Source organism: Microtus pennsylvanicus, chromosome 5, assembly GCF_037038515.1.
Source record: "Microtus pennsylvanicus isolate mMicPen1 chromosome 5, mMicPen1.hap1, whole genome shotgun sequence".
Lineage (NCBI taxonomy): Eukaryota > Metazoa > Chordata > Mammalia > Rodentia > Cricetidae > Microtus > Microtus pennsylvanicus.
This window is the reverse complement of record NC_134583.1, coordinates 90929800-90950724: the sequence shown is the minus strand read 5'-3', so window position 1 is coordinate 90950724 and position 20925 is coordinate 90929800. Positions and strand designations below refer to the sequence as shown.

Below are 20925 nucleotides of genomic sequence, written 5' to 3'. Positions count from 1 at the left end.
GAGCAATACATTTCTATTGTTTAGACAGTTCAGCCTGTGGTAATCTGTTATACCTGCACAAACAGACTAGGATACATGTATGTGTTCACAGTAGCTCAGCTTGCATGCAGCCAAGTGCTCATATCTGTATGTTCACACAGTACAGATGGATGTGTGTGTCCACATGGCGTCCAGCCCTCTTTCCCATCCCCTTTCTCAAGCAGCATAGGCTGAGATTTTCATTGTGATTTATTGAAATTTTCCACTAAGGAAAGAATTTGGGGAAGGAAAGAACTGCTAGGACATCTCAAGGGAAATGGAGATGGAGATGGGACAATGGAGGAAAGTGGCCAACACAGAGAGGGTAGATAAAAGAATGACAGGGCCTGGGTTGCAGGGAGGATGAGTGTGGAGGTGAGTATTGGAAGCCTTGTGGCCAGAGCTTTGAACAGGTGAGGTCTGGGTTGTGGGCTATGGTGAAGATGGTGAGGTGAGGATACCTTTTCTGAACTCTCAGAAGTCTTTGCTCTAAGAGCATGGGCCTACCCAGGGTCTCCCCGAGTCCCCAAGGTGCTTGACTGGAAGGGTCCTGCTTGGGATCAGTCTCTGGAGGGCAGATAAGCAGATTCTGTTGTTCTCAGCTGGGGTCTGATCCACCAGTCTTCAGAGGAATGGTCTGGGATGCCTTTTCTGCTTCGGATTCCTGCTTTGTTTTCTTGGCATGTTTGTGCCTAGAGACATAGAGCTTAGGAAAAAGCCTGTTTGCTCCAAGGGGAGCCCTGGGGGCCAGAGGCAGAGAACTCACCAGTTTTGTATGTCCTCAATAGTCTCTGGCAAGGGCCGGTTGAGGGTCTCAAGCAGGAAGAAGGCAGCGCTGCCTCCCAGGAGGGCCGTGGTCCCAAAGATGACATTAGGGATGTAGGGCTGGACCTCACCCGTGATTTTCACCAGTGGGGCTATCATACTTCCCACTCGAGCCCACACGTTACTAATACCCATACCTGTTTGCCTGGGAGGGTTCAGAGAAGGGATTGGCAGCCTCTACAGAGGGCTTTTTAAAGGACACTCTTGAGACCCTTGGGTAGAAGGCAAGAGGAGGATGCTACAGTTCCATCTGTTAGCCCCGGACCCAGGTGCACCACCTACCTGAGGACTGTGGGGTAGAGTTCACTTGTGTAGAGGAAGAGGCAGCTGAAGGAGCCAGACAGGCATCCTTTCCCAAATACAGCCAGTGCTGTCCTCATGAGCGCCATTTCTGCATGGGAAGAGGTTGGAGAATGGGCCTTGGTGTTCATGAGCACCTGAATGTTCTCACTCCTTAGCAGACTTTCTCTCCCTTTGTGCTTGGTTGCCCGGAAGCTCATTTGGAAAAGGAAAGGTGAGTAGTAACCCATCCGCTGCTCTTCATGCTTTGTCATGTGGGCCAAGTGGATTGCTGTCTAGAAGAGGAACCTGAGCCCCACAAAAAGTAGGGATCTGTTTAAGGCCAACACAGTGAATCGGAGGAGGGCTAACAAAGTTGGAGTTCACTTTCCAGCCTGTGGCAGCTTCTTCCAGAGGGGCCTAGGGTAGCCTCGACCTCTCACCTGGAGACACAAAGATGAGTGCCAAGATGGCCGCTCCAGCCAGGAGCAGGAGGAAGCCCTGGGTGATGCGCCGGCCCAGGTAACTTATGGAGAGGATTGTGATGAACTTGGCTGGGATGTCAACCGCACCAAAGATGAGCTGGAGTATGTAGATGTTGACTCCAAATTCTTCTACCCCCATAGCCAAACTGTAGTAGGCAAAACCAGTAGAGAACCTGAGAGACAGAGAGTCATGGAGTTAGCACCTGCAGCCGAACGGAGATCTCTTCCCACAGCGACCCTTGGGTTCCCAGGATGATAAATAGTTTTATTGATTGTGTCATCTGTAGCAGATTGATGTAGGCTGCTTGAGTACTGTTGAGTTTTGTGAGATTGTGTCTGAGCTCAATGAAAAGTGCTGGGATTGATTGGTCATGTCTTGTATGGTCATGGTGCTCATGGCAGAGGTACCCAAGATTGATTTCATAGAATAACAGGACTGGAGGGACTCTCAGAGACTCGAGGAGGCAGGAAACGCTCTCTGTTTGTTCAGTTGAGATGCAGCGTCCAGAGAGGCAGGGGTGAAAGCCAAACTGTGAGCCGTGTGAACAGAACTCCTCCTCCTCTCTCAGAATCACGGAAAAGTGTGGGATAAATTTGATCCTGGGGAAGACTAGGATGGAAAGTGGTCTCACAACTAGGTCATAAAAGGGCTTTGGGGAAGATGTAGGATCAGTCAGAAGAGGAAATTTGGATATATAATTGCTCCCTGCAAGTCTGCAGCCTGCAGGGTCAGCTCTCCTCTGTGTGGTTCCAGAGGACAGAGCTAGGCTAAAAGGCTTCAGGGACAGAGAGGCAGACTGTGGGGCAAGTTCTGCCACCAGGATGTTCACCGAAGGACTAGAGCACCTGCCCTGTGTGGGGCTGTGCGACCTCAGTGGAAGCAGACACTCTCAAATGAATATGGGACTTCTGGGTTGGAAGCTTGTCTTGGTGGCTCCCAGGAGGTATTTTCTTGATTTTTCTTGCAGGTACCCTAGGCTTGCCCTGATGGACACCTCAGTGTTCATCAACCCTGTGCAGGGCATGAGTAGGGAGAGGTGGCAGGTTACCAGGCCAGGGAGAGACAAAAGGTCACACGGCGCAGGATGGATACCCGGAACAAGTCAGATAAGCCATATTTGACCTTGGTTGAGGTCATGTCCTTCTGCAGGCTGAACTTCAGCTCCTTGAGACATAGGAGAAGGAGAGGTGCTGTTAGTGGGCCTAGCTGCTGGAAAGGAAGGAGTTCAAGCCTAGCTCTTTCAGAGGATGCATTGGGGGAGCAGATGGAATACAACTGTCAGCCAAGAAAGCACACCAGAGAGGCTGACATATAGTCCTGCCCCAGCTATAATCCCTCCCCACCTACCTCTATGGTGAGCTTTCTCCCCTCCTCCTTCTTGCCATTGAAGGTAGCCACCCGTTGGAGCGTCTTCAGGGCCTTTGAGAACTTTCCAGATAGAACCAGCCAGCGAATGGACTCTGGTACCCACCTGGGGGCCAGAGTCAAAACATAGTGGCTCCTGTTCAAGAGTCCCTTTTAAGACCTCTGCCTCTGGAGCCATGGGATAGGAGGCCCAGAAACCTGAGGTGCCTAATGCTCTTTCCATGGAACCTCACACTGGCCCATCTTTGTACTTGGGCTTCTTCTAGTTAGCACAAATTCCGGCATTCTGTTCCTCCTCATCTAAAACAGCCTTCCAATGTTCCACACCTAGATTGCTGGTTGTTGGATGTCTTCCTTAGCTAGGAGCCCCAGGGACTGTAGTGGGTTTTGTTCTGGATTCCTTCAAGGCCTTCGGAGGGAGGACACTGATACCTGGCCTTAGATTCGTGATCCCTGCTCTTCAAGTCTGCTGTTCATGGACTTACAAGCTTCCGTTTCTACCTTGACAGTCCTGTGAGCCTGCTCTCACCAAGACTGTGAAGGGGCTCCTCTCATGCTTCATGGCTGAGCCCAGGACTCTAGCTTTGCCTCCCTGAGAATAATGACAGCAGTGGCTCCCAGTCAACAAGTCTTCCTGTAGGTCAGCCCCATAAAATTAGGGTAACCAGCAATATCATCCCCATTTTATCTAGAAAAAAAATTGAGGCTCAAAATGAGTGAGACCTGCCTCAAGCACAGGCCAAAGGGCACCAATCTCTCGACTGTACACTGCTGACTATCTGCGGCCTTTGTCCCCGACTCTGACTGCTCCCACCCCAGGCTGTGTACATTCTGCCCCCACTCTCTAGTCTCTTCCTCTTCCCTTTCAGATTGCTGTTCATCTCTTGGCAGTGCTATGTTCATTTCCAAGTTGAAGTTCCATCTCAAGTCTGTACTTTTCCATGTAATCTTCCCCAGGTCTCAGTTTTCTCCTCTTTGGATAGGGACAATAATGCTCCCATCAACCAGAGATGCAGCAAGGATCAGAGACAACATTAATCAGTGTTCAGAGTAGGATAGCATGCATAACTTATAAATAGTTACTTCATAGTTTCACAGTTTCCCTCAGAATGTTTTCAACTTCCAGCACTTGGGCTAATTTGCTGTCTTCCTGGGTGGATTTGGGTTCAACAGCTTGGTAATGAGATCTCTGCACACTCTGCTTCTCCCACCAAATCACCTCAATTCTCAAGAGATTTCCTGGCTGAGGCTCCACTTTGGATATTCTTTTGTATTTTACATCTGACAGTCTCCCAATTCTGTAGATACTTCCTTCCAAAGGTCCTTCAGATTTCTCCTCCAACATCCTCTAGCCAGCACAGTACCGTCCCTTCTGTTCCTGGCCTCACCATGTGGGTCTGTATTTCTGGGCCATTTTTCCCCCCACAAACAGAACTTTGGGTAGGCCTGCCAGCCCCACAGGCACCTTCTGTACTTTTCTATCCTCCTCCATGTTTAGTTGAGGCCTCCCTGGATTTCTGTGCTCACGGTAGACCAGCACCCTCCCGTCCATCTCAACTCATGCCCCTTCTTCAGCTACAGGCAGCTCCCAGTGCTCCCAACACCTGCTCTCCCCTACAGCATGACTCAGCACATGTAACTCCTCTACCCTGGAGGGCCGTTCTTGACTCTGGCACCAGGGAACTGGGGACAGATGGAGTTGGATAGCCAGGTTAGGCATGGAGCCCTTGTTTGTCCCTGGTGGAATTGGGTAGAGAGAACAGAAGAGGGCCACATACCAGGATAACAGGGAGAAGATGAAGAAGGGAACAGATACAGCTAACTGTAGCCAGCGCCACTGAGGAATGACATAGGCCAGGCCGGACAGAACGAACTGGCCAATGGTGTAGCAGTACCCAATTGATGTTGATGAGATGGCCCGCACCGAGGTGGGTACCCATTCCACATCTGTGAGAGAAGCCCAAGGACCAGATTAGGGTCTTGTCAGGCCCCAGACACCTCCCTGTGCAGTAGTATCAGCTTCTGCCTCCCATTAGCTACCTGACTCCATCTGATCCCAAGGACTCAGTTATCACCAGTTTGCAGATATTGCTCTTGAAACTCAAGGACATAGGACTCACAGCTGGGCCTCTCTCCACCCCAGTCAGTCTTACTATATCTCCCCACTGAAAGTGACTTCCCTTGCTTTGCCCTCAACTCCACCAGATATAGCGAACACTCATTTGCAACTGATACTGTATCGCTCATCTCTATGGATGCACTGAACAGGATCATGTGCGTTGCAGAGCATCCAGGCACAAGGCAGGTCCTATAGCTTCTTAGCCACTGTCATTATGTTTGTAATTGTTGCAAAATTCAGAAGTGTCTCGAGAAACCAAAGGTAGGCCACTCTCTCTGCTTTTGACTGTTGCTCCCCAAAGCCTTGCTGCTCGGGTCCCCACTGTGGCTCACTCAAGATAACGGTGCTCAGAGAAATGCCTGAGATGCTGCAGCCGCACAGGAATCGGAAGACTGTATAGATGGGAAGGCTGGGGCTGAAGGCAGCGCCTGAGCCACTGACTGCCAGCATTAGGTAGCTCCAGGTCAGGATGGGCTTGCGGCCAAATCTGCAGCTCAGAAGAGAGGAAGGGTCAGGTTAGCCACTACATAGCTGCCAAACTGAGTGACTTTCAGGCTTTGGGGCAAAGGGCTAAAGGCACCCCACCCCCCAGCCTCACCAGAAGACCAGGCGTAGCACATAACTCCCTCACCAGACAGAGCCTTGCTGGTAATTGCTGTTTTTCAACAAGTTTGCAGTAGAAGCATTGAGTTAATGAGTTATTTCCTCTGCCTCAGCTTAGCTGACTGAGCAGAGGTCAAAAGACCACGTATCTCTGAGCAATTCATCTGCCCTGGCTTTATGCTATGTAGCCACAAAACTGGTTCTGAGAACCTGGGTTGAGAGGCCAGAAAATTCAAACCAGGACTTTGGGACAAAGAGAAGGCTATGGTCTGGCAAGGGAATGGTGTCTGCCCATAGAGGACCATCCTTCTCACCTCTCCCAGCTTTTGCTTCTTTGGGGTACACGGTCAGAACAGAGTTATGAGGGAATGTATGTGGAATGTGTTCCCAAGCCTCACCTGTCTGACAGTTCTCCAAACACGGGCCCGCCAATCAGTATGCCTGCCATGAAGATCGACTGGGCCATCTCCTTCAGTTTGTTGGAGCTGCACACCAAGTCCCACTGCACAAGATCAAGGTAGGGCCATGCCAGTTCAACACAGTCCAGTTCCCCCAGCTATGCTCAGCCTACCTTCACATACGCATGCACGCATGCATGCTCACTCGCATGTATGTGTGCAGGCACTTACATGCCTTGGCTTCCCTGAACCTGGTCTTTGACTGCCAAGCACTAATTTTGTCCACCTGGGTGGGTTCTGTAGGTCCTTGATCCACGGTTGTGTGATGACAACATCCCTCAAGTGTATTGTATGGTTGAAGTCTGCTGAGCTGCCCTATTGATCTCTCTTCTCGGCCTCTTCCACTAAAAGTCTATCTGTGTCCTGCAGCTCCTCCTTTTCCCCACATTTCCAAGGCTACTCCCTCCACCTGCATCCTTGACCTCACCTCTCCTCTTCCTAAGGTCTACTCTTCTGGTCTCTCCCTCCCTGCCCCCTTTTCTCTCTCTCTTCCTCCTCTCTTTCTCTCCTAACTCTTCTTCATCGGTTTTCCTCATAACCTTCCCTTTCTAAATTCCCTCCAATTCTCCAGACTGAGAACCCACCCTTGCTGTCACCCACCCCCTTCACTCAATTCTCAGTTCTGCCCTGACCAACACACGGAAGCACCATGCTCACTACAGCCACTCACAACTTCTCTGTCAGCCACACTACAGACCTTCTGCATCCTGACCTGGCTTAGGCCTTGGTAGCTTCCCTCTAACTAGTTCTTTTCTTGCAACACAGCCTCTCTTCTGGCCTTCAGACCATCAGAGTCTGGGCCTACTTGAAAACATCTCATGACCATCCCAGACCTAACAGGACTTGGCTCCCAACTCTGTAAGGTCCCATGCACACCAAGTGGAAGCCCTGGCTTTTGAAAATATTTGTTTTTGAGATTTATGTGACTTTGAATAGACGAATCTTAATTACACAACACTTGTGAAGAACACAGCCGTGGTTTCAATATACATGCAAAGAAAAAATTCTGCTATGGAGCCGGGCGGTGGTGGCGCACGCCTTTAATCCCAGCACCCGGGAGGCAGAGACAGGCGGATCTCTGTGAGTTCGAGACCAGCCTGGTCTACAAGAGCTAGTTCCAGGACAGGCTCCAAAACCACAAGAGAAACCCTGTCTCGAAAAACAAAAAATAAAACAAAAAAAATTCTGCTATGGAAATTTGCCCATCACCTTTTTGATTTTTTAAGACAGGGTCCTTCTTTGTAGCCCTGGCTGTCCTGGAACTCGCTTTGGAGACCAGGCTGGCCTTAAACTCACAGAGATTCTCCTGCCTCTGCCTCCCAAGTGCTGGGATTAAAGGTATGCGTCACCACACCCAGCTTCCCCCAGACTCTTACGCTTACTTTACTCACTCTCCCTGGACCAGGGGCTCTCATCCTGTGCATCACGACTCGTCAGCTCAAGAGACCCTTTCACAAAGGGCGCATAACAGTACCAAAATTACTGTTATGAAGTAGCAATGAAATGGTCTTGTGGTTGGAAGGGTCCGCACAGCATGAGGAATGATGTTAAGGGGTCACAACACTAGGGAGGTTGAGAAGCACTGCCCTAGACCATTATCATTATCGTGAGCATTATTTCTCTAGAACCCATTTTCGTGCAAGAGATCACAGGAATTGTGCTAAGAGTTTTGATAAGTGATGCCTTAAGCTTTATTGTGCATATAGATTGAGCTAATTGTCACCAGAAAACTTTTCCAAAATTGTGCTGTACTAAATATGCCTAAAATAAACTGCCCGGGATCAGACTCTATAAATTGGAACCAACACAGACTACTGAGTTGTGTTGAACCAGACTTCTGATTGCCTCAGATCAAAACTGCGGGCTCTGGTGTTTACAGATACCCCACCCCCACCCCACAGTCATTTGATCTTAAAGTTTCAAATATATATAATACATGCAATATATTATATAATATACACAACATACTATATTACATATAGTATATACAATATATATAAGACAGGGTCTCTCTCTATAGCCCTGGCTGTCCTGAAACTCATTATATGAACCAAGTTGGCCTAGAACTCACAGAGATCTGCCTGCTTCTGCCTACCTAGTGCTTAGATTAAAAGTGTGTGCCACCATACCCAACTGTATTTGTTTTTGAAACTGGATTTCCCTATTTTTTCTATTTATGTCTTTTGTGTGTATTGAGTGTTTTGCCCGCATATGCGTATGTCTATCACATCTGTGCCTGGTGCCTCCAGAGGTCAGAGGAGGATGTCAGATCCTGTAGACCTGGAGTTATGGATGGATGGTTGTGAACTGCCATGCGGATGCTAGAAACAAAAGCTATGTCCCCTGCAAGAGCAACAGGCTCTCGTCACTGTTGAGCCTATCCTCCAATCCCTCTCTTTTCGTCACAATTGCTGTAATATAGGCCTCACTATTTTGCCTTTGAATGCATAGTGGCAGCGGATGCTTGCTGAAGGCTCTGTACCAGGGACTGTCCTAAGTTGAGCTTCTTCTGTCCTTTCGTTTCTTCAGCCCGCACAGCATTCATGTTGTGTTTCCGTTTCACAGGTGAGGAAACGGGCTCCGAACAGGTTGCTGTGACAAGTAGACAAGTCTTTCCTACTTTGCTAGGAATGTTCTCTGGTTCCCTCTTATTGGCTAGGGTTTCTAAGGCAGCTACGCTCTGGCCTGGGCACCTGTCTGCTCTAATCTCCTGTTAATCCCAGCACTCATTCTTTGCTCCAGACATCCTGCATCGCTTGCGTGATGAAGTGAAGAATGTTCCCTAGAAATGCCTCCTAAAAGTGTTTCGGAAATAAAGTGTGGGGAGAGACCACAGAGCCCAAGGAGTTCTTTTCTACCTTTCTCTTCTGGAGGTGAGGTGGGATGGGGTGGATGAGGACTCCAGGTCTTCAGCTAGCTTCAGGTGAGCCAACAGGTCCAGGAATCCTGGCAGACATTTCTAACATGGTATGGTGTGGGGTGGCAAAGGAGGAAACAGAATACAGGAGCAGGTGAGGGCGTAGGGAGAGAGGCATGGCAGGAGTGTCTGGAGAGACTTCTGGTACTTTCTGACACACCGTCTTAAGCCATTCGGGAAAATCTAAAGAAAAGACTAATTACTCACACAGTTTAGTTCACCTTCCTTCACAGAGAAAGCACACTCCCTGTGTGATGCAGTAGCTGCGGGGAGCCATGCGCTTTTTGATAAGAAAGTGGAAGCTGAAGACACTGTGGTATTTCATTGACGTAAAAGGAACTCCCTGGCCTGGGCATAATCGCTTTCTCCTTTCTTATGGGTGGGCATAGTGATGGCTGCTACAACCCTGAATATGGAAGAGCTGCTGTCAGTCTGGGTCCCTGGGTGGCCCTGTAGACCTAACCATCAGTCTGGAACGCTACTTTTTTCAGAACTCTTCTTTATTATTATTCAGTAATAGTCAAGCCAGGACTTCCTGTTGAAGCTTTTGCTATAGCAACAAGAAGCTGCTGATGAAAACGGAGTTTGTATCACCTTTCATGTATGTGTGACAAGTCACATGGTTTGCACTCCAAATTCTGTGAGGAGAGCTGCCTCCTTTGTGAGATGTGTATGTGTGGGGTGGGATGGGCAGTGTCTAGGACACAGCTCTACGTCAGTGAGGAGAGATACCTTCATAATACAACATGACATCCGCTGGAGTAGTACCATGCTTGAGTGATCTTTAGAAAAAGTAAAAAGAAGTACTCTATGATTAAACACTAGAAAGAAATAAAAAGTGAACTTCAATTACACTGTAAATTGTTTTCAGAGATTTCGTGAGTAATGAAGCTCATCATAAGTGATGAGAAAAATGTGTCTATGACCACTCTGCTGAGCACCACAAACTGTGGGGCGCAGGTCTGAGACCCGCAGCCATTATGAGTTGATTGTGTCCCCTCAAGAGACACACCGAAGTGCTAGCCTTCTAGAGTGGAAATCAAGTCGTTTAGCCATAATTAACTGAGTTATAGCAAGGCCATAATGGGCAGGGTGGACCCTTGTAGGAAGAGAAGAGACATGCGCAGACAGGACAGGATGGAGGTGGAGCTAAGGGGACCCACAAGCCAAGCCATGCCAAGGTGTCAGCAACCACCTGAAGCTAGAGGAGACAGGGAGGATTCTTTGTGGGGCCTGTGTGGGGAACATACTGATGCTGTGGGCTTTGGACTTCTTGCCTCCAAATCTGTGAGATGATAAAATCTTGGTTGTTTTAAGCTACCTGATTTGGGGACTTTCGCTGTAAATAAATGTGTGATTCTGCTATGTGTTGATCTATTGGCCTGATAGGTGGTGATGGGAAAGGGATTGGGAATAGACACAGGAAGTGGGTGTGGAGCAAATGGGATGGAAGAGGAAGATTTTAGAGCATCCTGGATGCTTTTGGTGGAACTCCCTGTGCAAAACCCGCAGCGCAAAGTCTCTAAGAAGGTCCATTAAAATCTGTAGCAGAAGAATGAAATATTCAAGACATCTGGAGTGTTTTCTGTGCTTCCTTTGAATGGGACTCCTTTGGGTACAATCAGGTTTTACTCTGAGTCAATAAAAACGAGTGGTTCCTTTCTGTTTTTCACATGTTAGGATCCCCCCTTACTCAGGAGTGTTGCCTGACCTTTGCTAATCTTTTCTGAGTACCAGGGTCCTCTCTGGGTGGTTTGTTCCTGTTTGCGCAGTGGATGAATGTCTTGTCAGCCCTAGGGAATCCTGTCAGTGCTGGGACTGCAGGCTAGAACACTCAGCTTTCCTGGGCGTTTGGGTTGACACTCGGGTCCTCATGCTTATGCAGGCCTTTACTGACTGAGCCACCTCTTTAGCTCTGGAACAGATGTTTAGCTTCTATGTGGTCAGAGTCCTCAGCTCTACCTGGTGCCTACTTCTTGGAGCTGTGGATGATGTAAGGAATGAAGAGCACCCAGCCCTAAATCTGAAAGACACTGCATTCAACTCAAAACAATCGTATTATTATTATTATTGTCACATGTCCAATGAAATGTGACATGTGCTGCCGCAGATGGGGTACAGTTCTGGAGTTAGGGTCTCCTGCGCACCCTCCCAGCTGTGTAAGGATAGTACCTGACTAGCCTGCTCACAACCGCGGAAAGTGAAGCAGCAGCTCAGGGGCCCGTGCGCAGTAGATGTCCACCGAGTGAGCTCTTGAGTTTAGGGAACTACAGAATCGTTCAGGCCCCTTTTGTGCAAATGATCAGGAACTTTTTACATAATGGCTGCCACTGGGGTCAGGCTGGCCAGAAAGGTAGTCAGGGTGACACTCTCACATCCTTACTGAGGATTTAGATCAGAGTCTGAGAAAGAGGTCGAAACAGAGCGTGTCCGAGCAGGGCTGAGGGCAGCCAGTGGGATGTGGAGCAGGAGCGGGACTGAACACAAGAAACAGAAGTGTCCTGAGTCTGGGTAGACTGGATATTCGGTGATGAGGATTGGAGAGATCAGAGGTCCTGGCTGGGGTAGAGATCATGGAATCAGGACAGGAAGGCACACAGCCAAGAGGAAGGCCAGGGGCCTTAGAAAGGCATACTTTGCTCATTTGAGGCTGGGCCCAGGCCCTGAGGGTTGTGGCCTGCGTAAGTGTATGCGGCTGTGAGCTGTACTCCTGGGAACCTAGGGATCAGCATCCAGGCTCCCATGCTTTCCAGACATAAAAGAAAGGTCTTTGTTTCCTCTTAGTGTCCTAGTTAAAGCTCTTTCTGGAAAGTCCTGATCGCTTCTATCACATGGGAGGTAGAACTCTCTTCTACCCACCCCAAGCAGATGGAAGCCTGTTTTTGCCATGGCTGAATGAACAGAATATCACAGCCTCTGTGTTTGTTCCTCTTGTTGGGTTTGCCCATTAATGTTCCAGTAGCTGGACACGGCAGGAGAACCTTCTTGTGGGTTTGCAATAGCTGCATCCCCAGGGAATTAGAGCTTAACACAGAGTTAAATGAACTCTGACAGGGGCAAGGGTGCAGCCCCCTGAGGACTGCTGATCCCCAATTGTGCAGACTCACGTCATCTTAACAAATGTAATGGTGATTGGAAATTTGGCCGGGATAAAGGTGAACTGATGTTTAACTGGGTATGAGGCCCTGTACCCTCTGCCCTTGGCATGGCTCCCGGAAGCCCACCTAAGGAGCGAACAGGAAAGGAAACTGCTTCCCAGTGGTCAGCAGTGCCTATGTAGACATAGGAGGAACTTATCCTATCTTTAGCATTGCTTAAGCACCTACTGCATACTTAGTCCTGCAATGGCAGATGTAGGTGGGAGAGGTACTGTTCCTGTCCTAGAGGAGCTACTGCCGCGTGGGTTGGGGTATCTGCGAACAAGTCAGACCACCCAACCTTCTCAGTGGGGTGAAGGGTGGATAGTCAGTCTCAAGGTCAGATTCTGTGCAGCCTCAAGGAGCGTGGCTTCTGGAGCTCTACCCCAGGGACTTGGGTTCTCCATTCTACCCTTTGTGAATATTTTACCTTGTTGTCTAGGGACCTGTCTTTCAATGTCCTCATCTATGCAAACAGGATAGTCAAGGTGCTAAACTCTGAGGGTCGTGAGGATTAAATGAACTCATGCATACACCTGTGCCCATCTGGTATTATGTCCTCACACACTGTGTTCATGACGAGGCTATCTAAGTATTCCTTGTAAGCCTGCCTATTTTTCCTTCACTTTCTCCTTCTCCACCTTTCTCCCTCCCTATTTCCCTAATTTTCTCTTCTTTCTTCTCTCTTTCTTTCTCCTCCTTCCTTCCTTTCTTTTCTTGAACTTCCTTCCTTTCTCTCTCTCTCTCTCTCTCTCTCTCTCTCTCTCTCTCTCTCTTTCTTTCTTTCTTTCTGTAGCCTAGGCCTAGGCTGGCCTCGAACTCCTGCCTCAGCCTCTCGAGTACGGGGATTACAGGTGTGTGTCATCATGCCCATCTTTTCCTTTAGGGTGTTTGTTCCTTGGGTTCTGTGTTTCTGAAAGTGATGGATACCAAGTCACGCATACGCTGGGAAGCTTCTGGGCATGTCCTTGATTTCCTATCTGCTCTTTTCCTCCCACATTTGCTCAGTTGCCGGGTCCTCGGATTATAATTCCCTAGTCTTTTCTGGTTTCCATCTATCTGTCACCCCATCCCAGAGTCCTATGCAGGTTGCTATTAACTTACTCTGCTGCTAGACTAACACTCTCCCTGCAAGCCACTCTCTGTCCTGTAGAGTGAGGCTCCTCAGAGGGTGCCCTGAGTCTGCTACACACCTTCTTAAAGACTGCCACATCCATTGGCTCCTCACCCCTCGTTACAGAGGCACGAGTTTGACTTAGTGATCATACCAGGCCTTGCTGCTATCCTCTCCTGCCCCATGTCCAATAGCCGCCACGCCTCACTCTTCTTGTCTATCCTTCAGCCTATGCATCCGTGACTTTGCATTTGACGTTCTGTGCCTTGTATCTGGGGTGTACTGCCTGCGTGGGCTCGCTCCCTACCTCTTTCTTCTCTTTTACAAGAGACTCCAACGGGCCCTCTAGGACTGCCTGGCCCTGTGCTGGTTAGAGACCTCTTCACTGGGTTTTCAGAATCTTAAGATTATGGAATTTATTCCTTCCACAAATTCCAGGTGTTGGGGACACAGCAGTGAATCCATATAGATTCCACCAAGCTACTGGACCAAGCTACTGGAGGGCTAGTGTCTTCTTTGACTCTGTGGCCTTGCGTTCTGCATCATAACACCAATGCGCCCAATGTTTTGGATGCTTGATGCGTTCTGAACACTATGGTTGACACAGAGCAGAAAAATAATGGCTGTGACAGGGAAGAGGTGTGGTCCAGGGGGCATGAGTGCAGCAAATGTGCTGCTCAGGGATACAGCTCTGGCGCCCAGTGCTCATGCTGGCATCCCGAGCCCGCTCACTTACAGTGGGGCACTGGGCTCTCCCCATCTGAAAGATGGGATTTGAATACTAACTACTTAATAGCTGTCAACAAGATCAAAAGTGCTGACATTTGGAAGGCATTTAGAATAGTGTCTGGCATATTACAAATGTTTTATACAGGATAAATATTCATTAACTGCTTGAATAACTATATAGATAGTGTAGACGATCTTGGATTCATATCCTACCTCTGCCCTCAGAAGAAAGTCATGACTGTAAAGTGGAGATCAGGAGACTGCATTCCTTAGGATTTTAGGAAGCCCAGGCCCACCAAGTGGCAGCCTGGGAGTGTGTTTGCAAGGCAAAGGTCTTCTAGTGAAGCAATATCTGGATCCTGCAGTTGTGGGGCTCACAGGGTGTCCCTTTATTAAGCCTCCCTGGAATCTATGGCTAAATCCTCCCTTGTACTTTGTACTTAGGGCCACTTTCCTTTAAGATCCAGCCGTGAAACTGACCGCGTACACTGCACCGAACCCCTTCTCCTCCCCAGGACTGAGAGCTTCACCCTCAAGGGCGACAAGACAGTGTCTGCAAAGCGCCCGCGTGTGCCTGACACTCAGCTGGCATTTAGTAAACACCGATCCCATTTCCTCATCTTCCTCCTGTCGCAGTCTCCTGACTGGCCTGTCAGTTCATTGAAGGATTCGCTCTAACTCTAGAAACAGTGGTGAGAGAATCAGGTCCCCCAAGAAGGATGGCTGGGAAGTGCAGCCGTAGCGCCTGTGGGCCAGCGGCTGACTCCCTCTGGATCTGCTCAGGAGTCTTTCAACCTCTGAAATCTCTCTTCTACACCCCCACGCCCCCCTGCAATGCTTGACACAGGATGGAATGTTCCTCTTCTCCCTCCTAGTTTGGTTAACCCTTGATGTTCCAGTCTCAGCTCCAGGGCCGTTTCTTTAGAGGGGCTTCCTGCAACGGCCACCCCTTCCTGTCCCTATAACCAGTCCAAGGTAACAAGTCATTTCACACTTCCTCATGTGGTGTTTTCACCCACTGAGTCTACCCAACAAGGCTCTAACACCCCACTGGGGGCAGGAACTGTACATTTTTCGAATCCCTGGAGCTCGGGACTGTGCCAGTAGAGGAACAATCTCTTGGTAGATTGTTGAAGGAACTCTTGGGCTCTGAGCATGAAGGAGCCAAACCACTCAGCTCCTGTTCATTAGTCCCGGGATCCTTCCTTTTCACCCAGACCTCTCTGTCCTCCAATCCCGGGAAGTCTAGGCCCCCTGCCTCTCTTCCTATCCACCTGTGCTGTAGGTATATGGGAGTACCTAAGATAAGGTGAGCGGAGCGAGGGTGCGGACATACCTCTGTCACAATGGTGTCTCTGGTGCTGTTGTAGATCCAGCCATTCAGGCATGGCTCGGTGGCCCCCTGGGTGTCATTGGGAAGACTGCCATTGGGCAGGTGCACAAAACGGAGACACTTCTCAGGCTTCCCATTCGGACTCAAAGGGAGCACCCAGGGTCCCATGGAGGCGTTGGGAGGTGGGCGACAGTAGTGGGCAGGGGTGGTGGCTGTGAAGATCTGTAGCAAGTTGTGGTTGGCTATTCCGAGGACTGGGAGGGCCAGCAAGGTCACAAGCAGGTACTGGGAGGGACCCATGCTTCCAACACGATCCAGAATCTCCGAGAAGGTCATGGCGCCAGGCAAGATGAACCAAAACTGTATGAGAGATATCAGGTGAAGAGGTGTGTTTGTGTATAATATGTAGGCCTGTGGAGCATCATAGAACCATATGCATGAAGATGTACCTAATTACATGTATGAGCACAGATGTATGGAACTATATCTGTGTGCATGTGTAAAGATGTGAGGGCTCTGGTGTGTGGATGCATAAGGATGTACCCAGCTTCACGACGACACACACACACACACACACACACACACACACACACACACACACACACGTATCGGTGCAGATCTATGTGGTATGCATAGCATGAAAGCTGTGTGAATGCAGACATGTGGCCCTGTGCTTAAATCTTATAGGTGTGCAGGCATGGGGCTGCACAGGCTGCATAGCAGGGAACAAAGGTCCAGTCTTGGATGTTGGTTGCACAGGCTGGAGGTGGGCGAAGGGGAGAATAATACACAATCCTGTATTGCTCCATGTGGGCTGGGAAGGACCTCCTCAAGCTCAAAGCCTCCTGGGCATTCCCTGGGGTGGCTCCCCTGTGCTTGAGTATCAGAAGAGTCCAAGCAGGTCACAGAAGCACTAGGGGTTTGCCCAGTCACAGGAGGAAGAAGGGCTTGGATTTGGGGGGGTTCCTGGGTGCTAGAGTTGGGGACCTTCAAACCCATCTCACCTGGTGGTTGGGGCTGGATCCAGTGGGGCTGGAGATGGATGTGGTGGCGGCCCGTGCTCTGTCCTAGGGTCCGGCAGCTGCTGTGGTGGGGCAGCTCAGTTCTGACAGGCTGTTTCTGTCTCCCCCAGGGGGCCTTATATAAGGCATAAGCTGTCTCCTGGGTTAATGTTTGACTTTGTTTGGAGGATTAACATCCGGCAGCTAGAATGTTGTGCACCCACCAAGCCCAGCTCTCCTGAAAGGGCTGCCTCAGCCAAGACTGGTGGGGGTGGAGACGGGGCTGGGGAATAGAGTTTGGCTGAGCCTAGAGGGCTGCTGGCTGGACAAAGGGCTGAGCGGCTCAGGCCGTCTTTCCTAAGAAAGACTCTGGGAAGGGATTCTGGTCTGAGGGCTCAGGGTCCCTCCGAGTTGATATTCAGAGGACTTGGAGCTAAGAGAAACTGGTGAGAGAGGTGCTATTCCTGCAACGCGCCATCTTTTCCTGCCTGGTGGTCCTGAGTAGGCGCATCGAGAATGGCAGAGCCCATCCAGACAGAATGTCCCAAGCTCTGGGACTTAAGGTCTCAGAGATGCCATGCCTTGGGCTCCTGGAAAAACCAGGGCCGTTCTGGCCTGAGTCTCAGACACAAGTGACCGTTCTTCCATCTGCCCATGCACTCCCTTGCCTTCTCCCAGTTGTTCCTCTCTGGGAACCTACTGCAGTCCCTGTGGTTTTGTATATTTCTCTGAGTGCGGTTTGATTATCTAATAATGTGTATTTCTATATGAAACAGAAAATCTAACAAGCCAACACAAACCAAATAAGTGCATTCAGTCTCGCCCAAGAGGCAGCTGGGCAAGGAGTTTTATATCACGTTCTAATCTTTTTTTCCTCCAGACTTTGGTCCAAGGCAGGGTCCAGCAGCCCACTTGAAGTTTGGTTGACACTCATGGTGGTCCTGCTTTAGCCTACCATTGTCAGGACACTGAGAAGTTAAGTAACTTGCTTAGGGGTCCTCAGCCAGGAAGTAGCTTAGAGGTGCAGCTTCAAGCTCATTTCTGTCCTTAAGCATCTAGGCTTTCTCTCCCTTTCTCTTGCCCCTTCCTCCTTCTACCTCCCTCCCTTCTTTGGGCTTTTGAGACAGGCTCTCACTATATAGCTCACACTGACTTTCAGTTCACAGCAGTTCCGCTCCCTTAGCCTCCTCTTAAGTGCTGGATTACAAGCGTGCCCTGCCACTTCTGGTTTGAATCAAAGTTTTCTATGAACTCTGCGGGGCACTGCATATTGCTTCTTCCTTAGTAGAGTTGTTTAGCCTGGGGTGACTTTTAAATCATGACTAGCTTATTTTTGACTGACTGCTTCTAGTTCCTGGGACCCCTGGGAGATGCCCTATCCCACCTGCTCTGGGGGCCAGAGTGGGCCCACTTGGGGTTCTCTGCTTTGTCTGGTAGAGGTCACTTGTTCTCCTCCTGGGCCCCCTTCTTAAAGGTGGCATCTAGGCCCTGAGGAAGGGCTGGGATCCTCCTGCTAAAGTGCCTGCCAGTTCTTCCTCCCTCTACCTCAAGATAGGGTCAGTTGATGACCCCCCCCTTTCCAGCCCCTCCTCCTCGCTTTCCACCTGGACTCAGCAATTATTGATGTTCTCCGAGTGGCCTGAGGCAGGGTGCGATCTAGAGTCATCAAAGGAAGATTAAATTATACTCCAAGGCCGCCAAGAGGTTGTTTTAGGAAGGTTTTGACTGTGAGGCTTGCAGCAAGCTGGGCTGCCACAGGTCGCCCCTCTCCTCCCCCGCCCTGTTCTGGGTATTCACCCTCTTAGAGATTTTTTCTGGTTCCTAATTGGCCTGGGTTGTCTGTCTGTTCCTGTCCCAGTGGGATGTTGTTTAAAGGCTCCTGGTGACTTTCCTGAGGCTGCTGGGATTGAGCCAGAGTATACACAGCCCAACTGCCCAGTGAGGGGCCGCTGTATCCGGGCAGCACCCCCAGCCTCCAGCGGATGTGCCTGGGTTCCTGATCCCTGGATCAAGGCTATTGGGGGGTTGTATGATACACTTCTATGACTTTGGGAAAAATCACCTCTTCCTGGGCCTCTTCTCTTCATTAGTCAAGTGACTTTGGAAAAAAAAAAACAAACACCAGAAATCTCTTATTTAGTGGTATATTGGGTTCATAACATCTCTGTATAAAGTGTATAACAGAGAGAGAGAGAGAGAGAGAGAGAGAGAGAGAGAGAGAGAGAGAGAGCCAAAATGAGCACCCCTCCCCATCATCTTTCTTATTCCCTTTAATCCCAGGCTGTTTCCACTGTGATCAATGTGTTCAAATTGACTTTTTTTTTTTTTTAAAGAAATCATGTACTTGAGAAATCTTACACACTGAATGCATTTTTAATTTGGGACATGGAAATTGGTTTTCTTTCTCTTTTTTCCTCCCCCCTTTTCTTCTTTTCATTTTTATCTAAATTCTTCTAGTCTCCTTTAAGATGAAACTGAGCTCAGGTTCCCCTGTAATCCTTCAGGTTTCATCAGAGGTGTGCACTTTGACCTAGAAGGGTTCAGCAGATCCTCCACTGCCACATTCTCGTCTTATGGGGCGGGGGGGGGGGGGATTGAGGCCCAATGCAAAGGAACACAGGCTGGGTCTCCAGCTTCTTTGGCACCTTCCTAAATCTTAAATTCTCTGAGGCAGGAGAGCTGCTGAGAAAGGGAATCCTGAACAAGAAGTCGGGCCCCACAGGCTTTTCTGTGGCCATGAATTCTCCTACCACACACCCACCAGCCCATGGGCTTGCATATCTGGAGCCCCATGCTGTGCCGAGCTTGCCTCTGGTGTGCTTCTCTGAGTGGACAGCATTTCAGAAATAATCACAGCACGAAGGATGCTCATCTCAAAGATGACCAGGCTGGAGGACTGGACCAAAGCGGGCTGTCAGGAGGAGGTGACATTAGCACCAGCATTTGATGACTGGCTAGAGTGAGCTCAGGAGGCAGAGTTGGAGGGGAGTGGTTAGTGCGGGGTGGCTGTGGGTAACAAGGGGAGTAATGGATGAACTCATTTGGGCAGAACCTCTGCTTCTACCTAGGTTGGTGACGTTGGCCTTAGGGCCAGGAATCTCTGTGACAGCCTCAGAGGGTCTGATGATCCCTGGGCTTCTCTGTCCTCCAGGAGTGGCAGAGGGAGAGCGTCGGAAGCCTGAACACTGAGGAATCAGGGTTGACTGAGTCAGGCTCAGTGGTACCCAAGTTCACTTAGTTCAGCACAGGAGTCTCTCACCTCTGATGGTTATTTTACCAGGCTGTCTGCCAGTAGCCGCTGCCTACCTGTTCCGAACCCTCTCAAGGGTTCAAGGCAGGAACTTAGCATGTGCATCCCTGCCTGGCTGCTTAGAACGTTCATAGGTGAGGATGGTAAGGCTAACCTCTTAGGGCCAGGTGAAGTATTTCCCTGGTGACTGAGCAAGAGCCTCTTAGTCCTGGAACTGTTCACCTACTTACTAGAGACCTTAACTCAGCCCTTGACCTGGAGCAGCTCCAAGAAAATAGGTGGTCTGTGTGGGTGTCTTCATGCTGGACCCAAATAAGAGGATGTTCTCTGCCCTTAAAACCTAACTCCTCCTCCCTGCACAGACCCAGGCTACAGCTGTCTTCAGGGAAGGCGATATCACAGGGCTGGCTGTGACTATTGACTCTATCATTTGCCAGCTGGTCTTGGGTAAGTGATAATCTCTGTTTAAGCCTCAATTTTCTTACCTGTAAGATGGGGCTGTAGAATTGTTGGGGTTTTATATAAAGTCTGTAAGCCCACAGAATCAATGACATGGGACTTAATTTGAGGGTCAGGCCTGAGAGAATAGGTCTGAGCTGAGCTCTCATAGTGAAAGAAGGAAGAAAAGGTTTGTAGAAGCAGGAGGGCTGCCTTACAGGGCACAGACCCATAGGCCTTTGAGGCAGGTGGGCTTCTTGAGATCGTCCTAGTCAACTGGAATTAATAGACCCAGCCATTCCTGACTGAGTAGCTCATGTAGCTAAGCAGCCTGGGCTCGGGTGGCACAGGCAGGTTTACAGGTTGACCTTCCCATACCTAAAGTCACGGAGATGGTGTTATTGCAACGGGAGCATGGTGGCTGAGGATGGCTAGGGTTGGCTTTTCAGTCAGCACCAAAGGAATGGCAGGGAGAGTCACCCCCTTCTGGCTTACATCACTAACTGCAATTCCTCCCCGAAGACAGAGGGCGTTTTGGAGTATGAGCCCAGCATAGGTTTATATGCATCTGGAGGGAGAGGGGACCCCATCTACAATGGGTAAGCACCCTAAGGAGCTGAGGGAATGGACCTGGTGCCAATGCTGCACGCTTGCAATCCTAGCATTCAGAAAGATGAGGCCAGCCTAGGCTAAATAGTGAAACCCTGTCTTAAAAATGACAACCAAACCAAACCACACTAAAACAACCCCCACCCCAAACGATCCTCCTCAAAAGTCACAAATGTCAAATTCCATTGAAAAACAACTAGCAATCCAAAACAAAAATAATCACTACAACAAAAAGAACTCGAGT

The 20925-nt window shown here is 49.5% G+C and overlaps 1 protein-coding gene across 1 annotated transcript; it reads right to left on the bottom strand.

Annotated features, from left to right (window-relative positions):
* Window positions 1–211: 211 nt before the first annotated feature.
* Slc22a8 (solute carrier family 22 member 8) lies at window positions 212–16633 on the bottom strand. Its single transcript, XM_075974971.1, has 11 exons — window positions 16388–16633; window positions 15387–15743; window positions 6094–6197; window positions 5425–5579; window positions 4752–4920; window positions 2956–3079; window positions 2657–2772; window positions 1566–1780; window positions 1126–1234; window positions 785–988; window positions 212–710 (listed from the first exon to the last, which is right to left on the bottom strand). Exons 2-11 carry the CDS (start codon window positions 15717–15719, stop codon window positions 617–619), a joined length of 1623 nt encoding a protein of 540 aa, XP_075831086.1. The 5' UTR covers window positions 15720–15743; window positions 16388–16633; the 3' UTR covers window positions 212–616.
* Between the last annotated feature and the right edge of the window lie 4292 nt (window positions 16634–20925).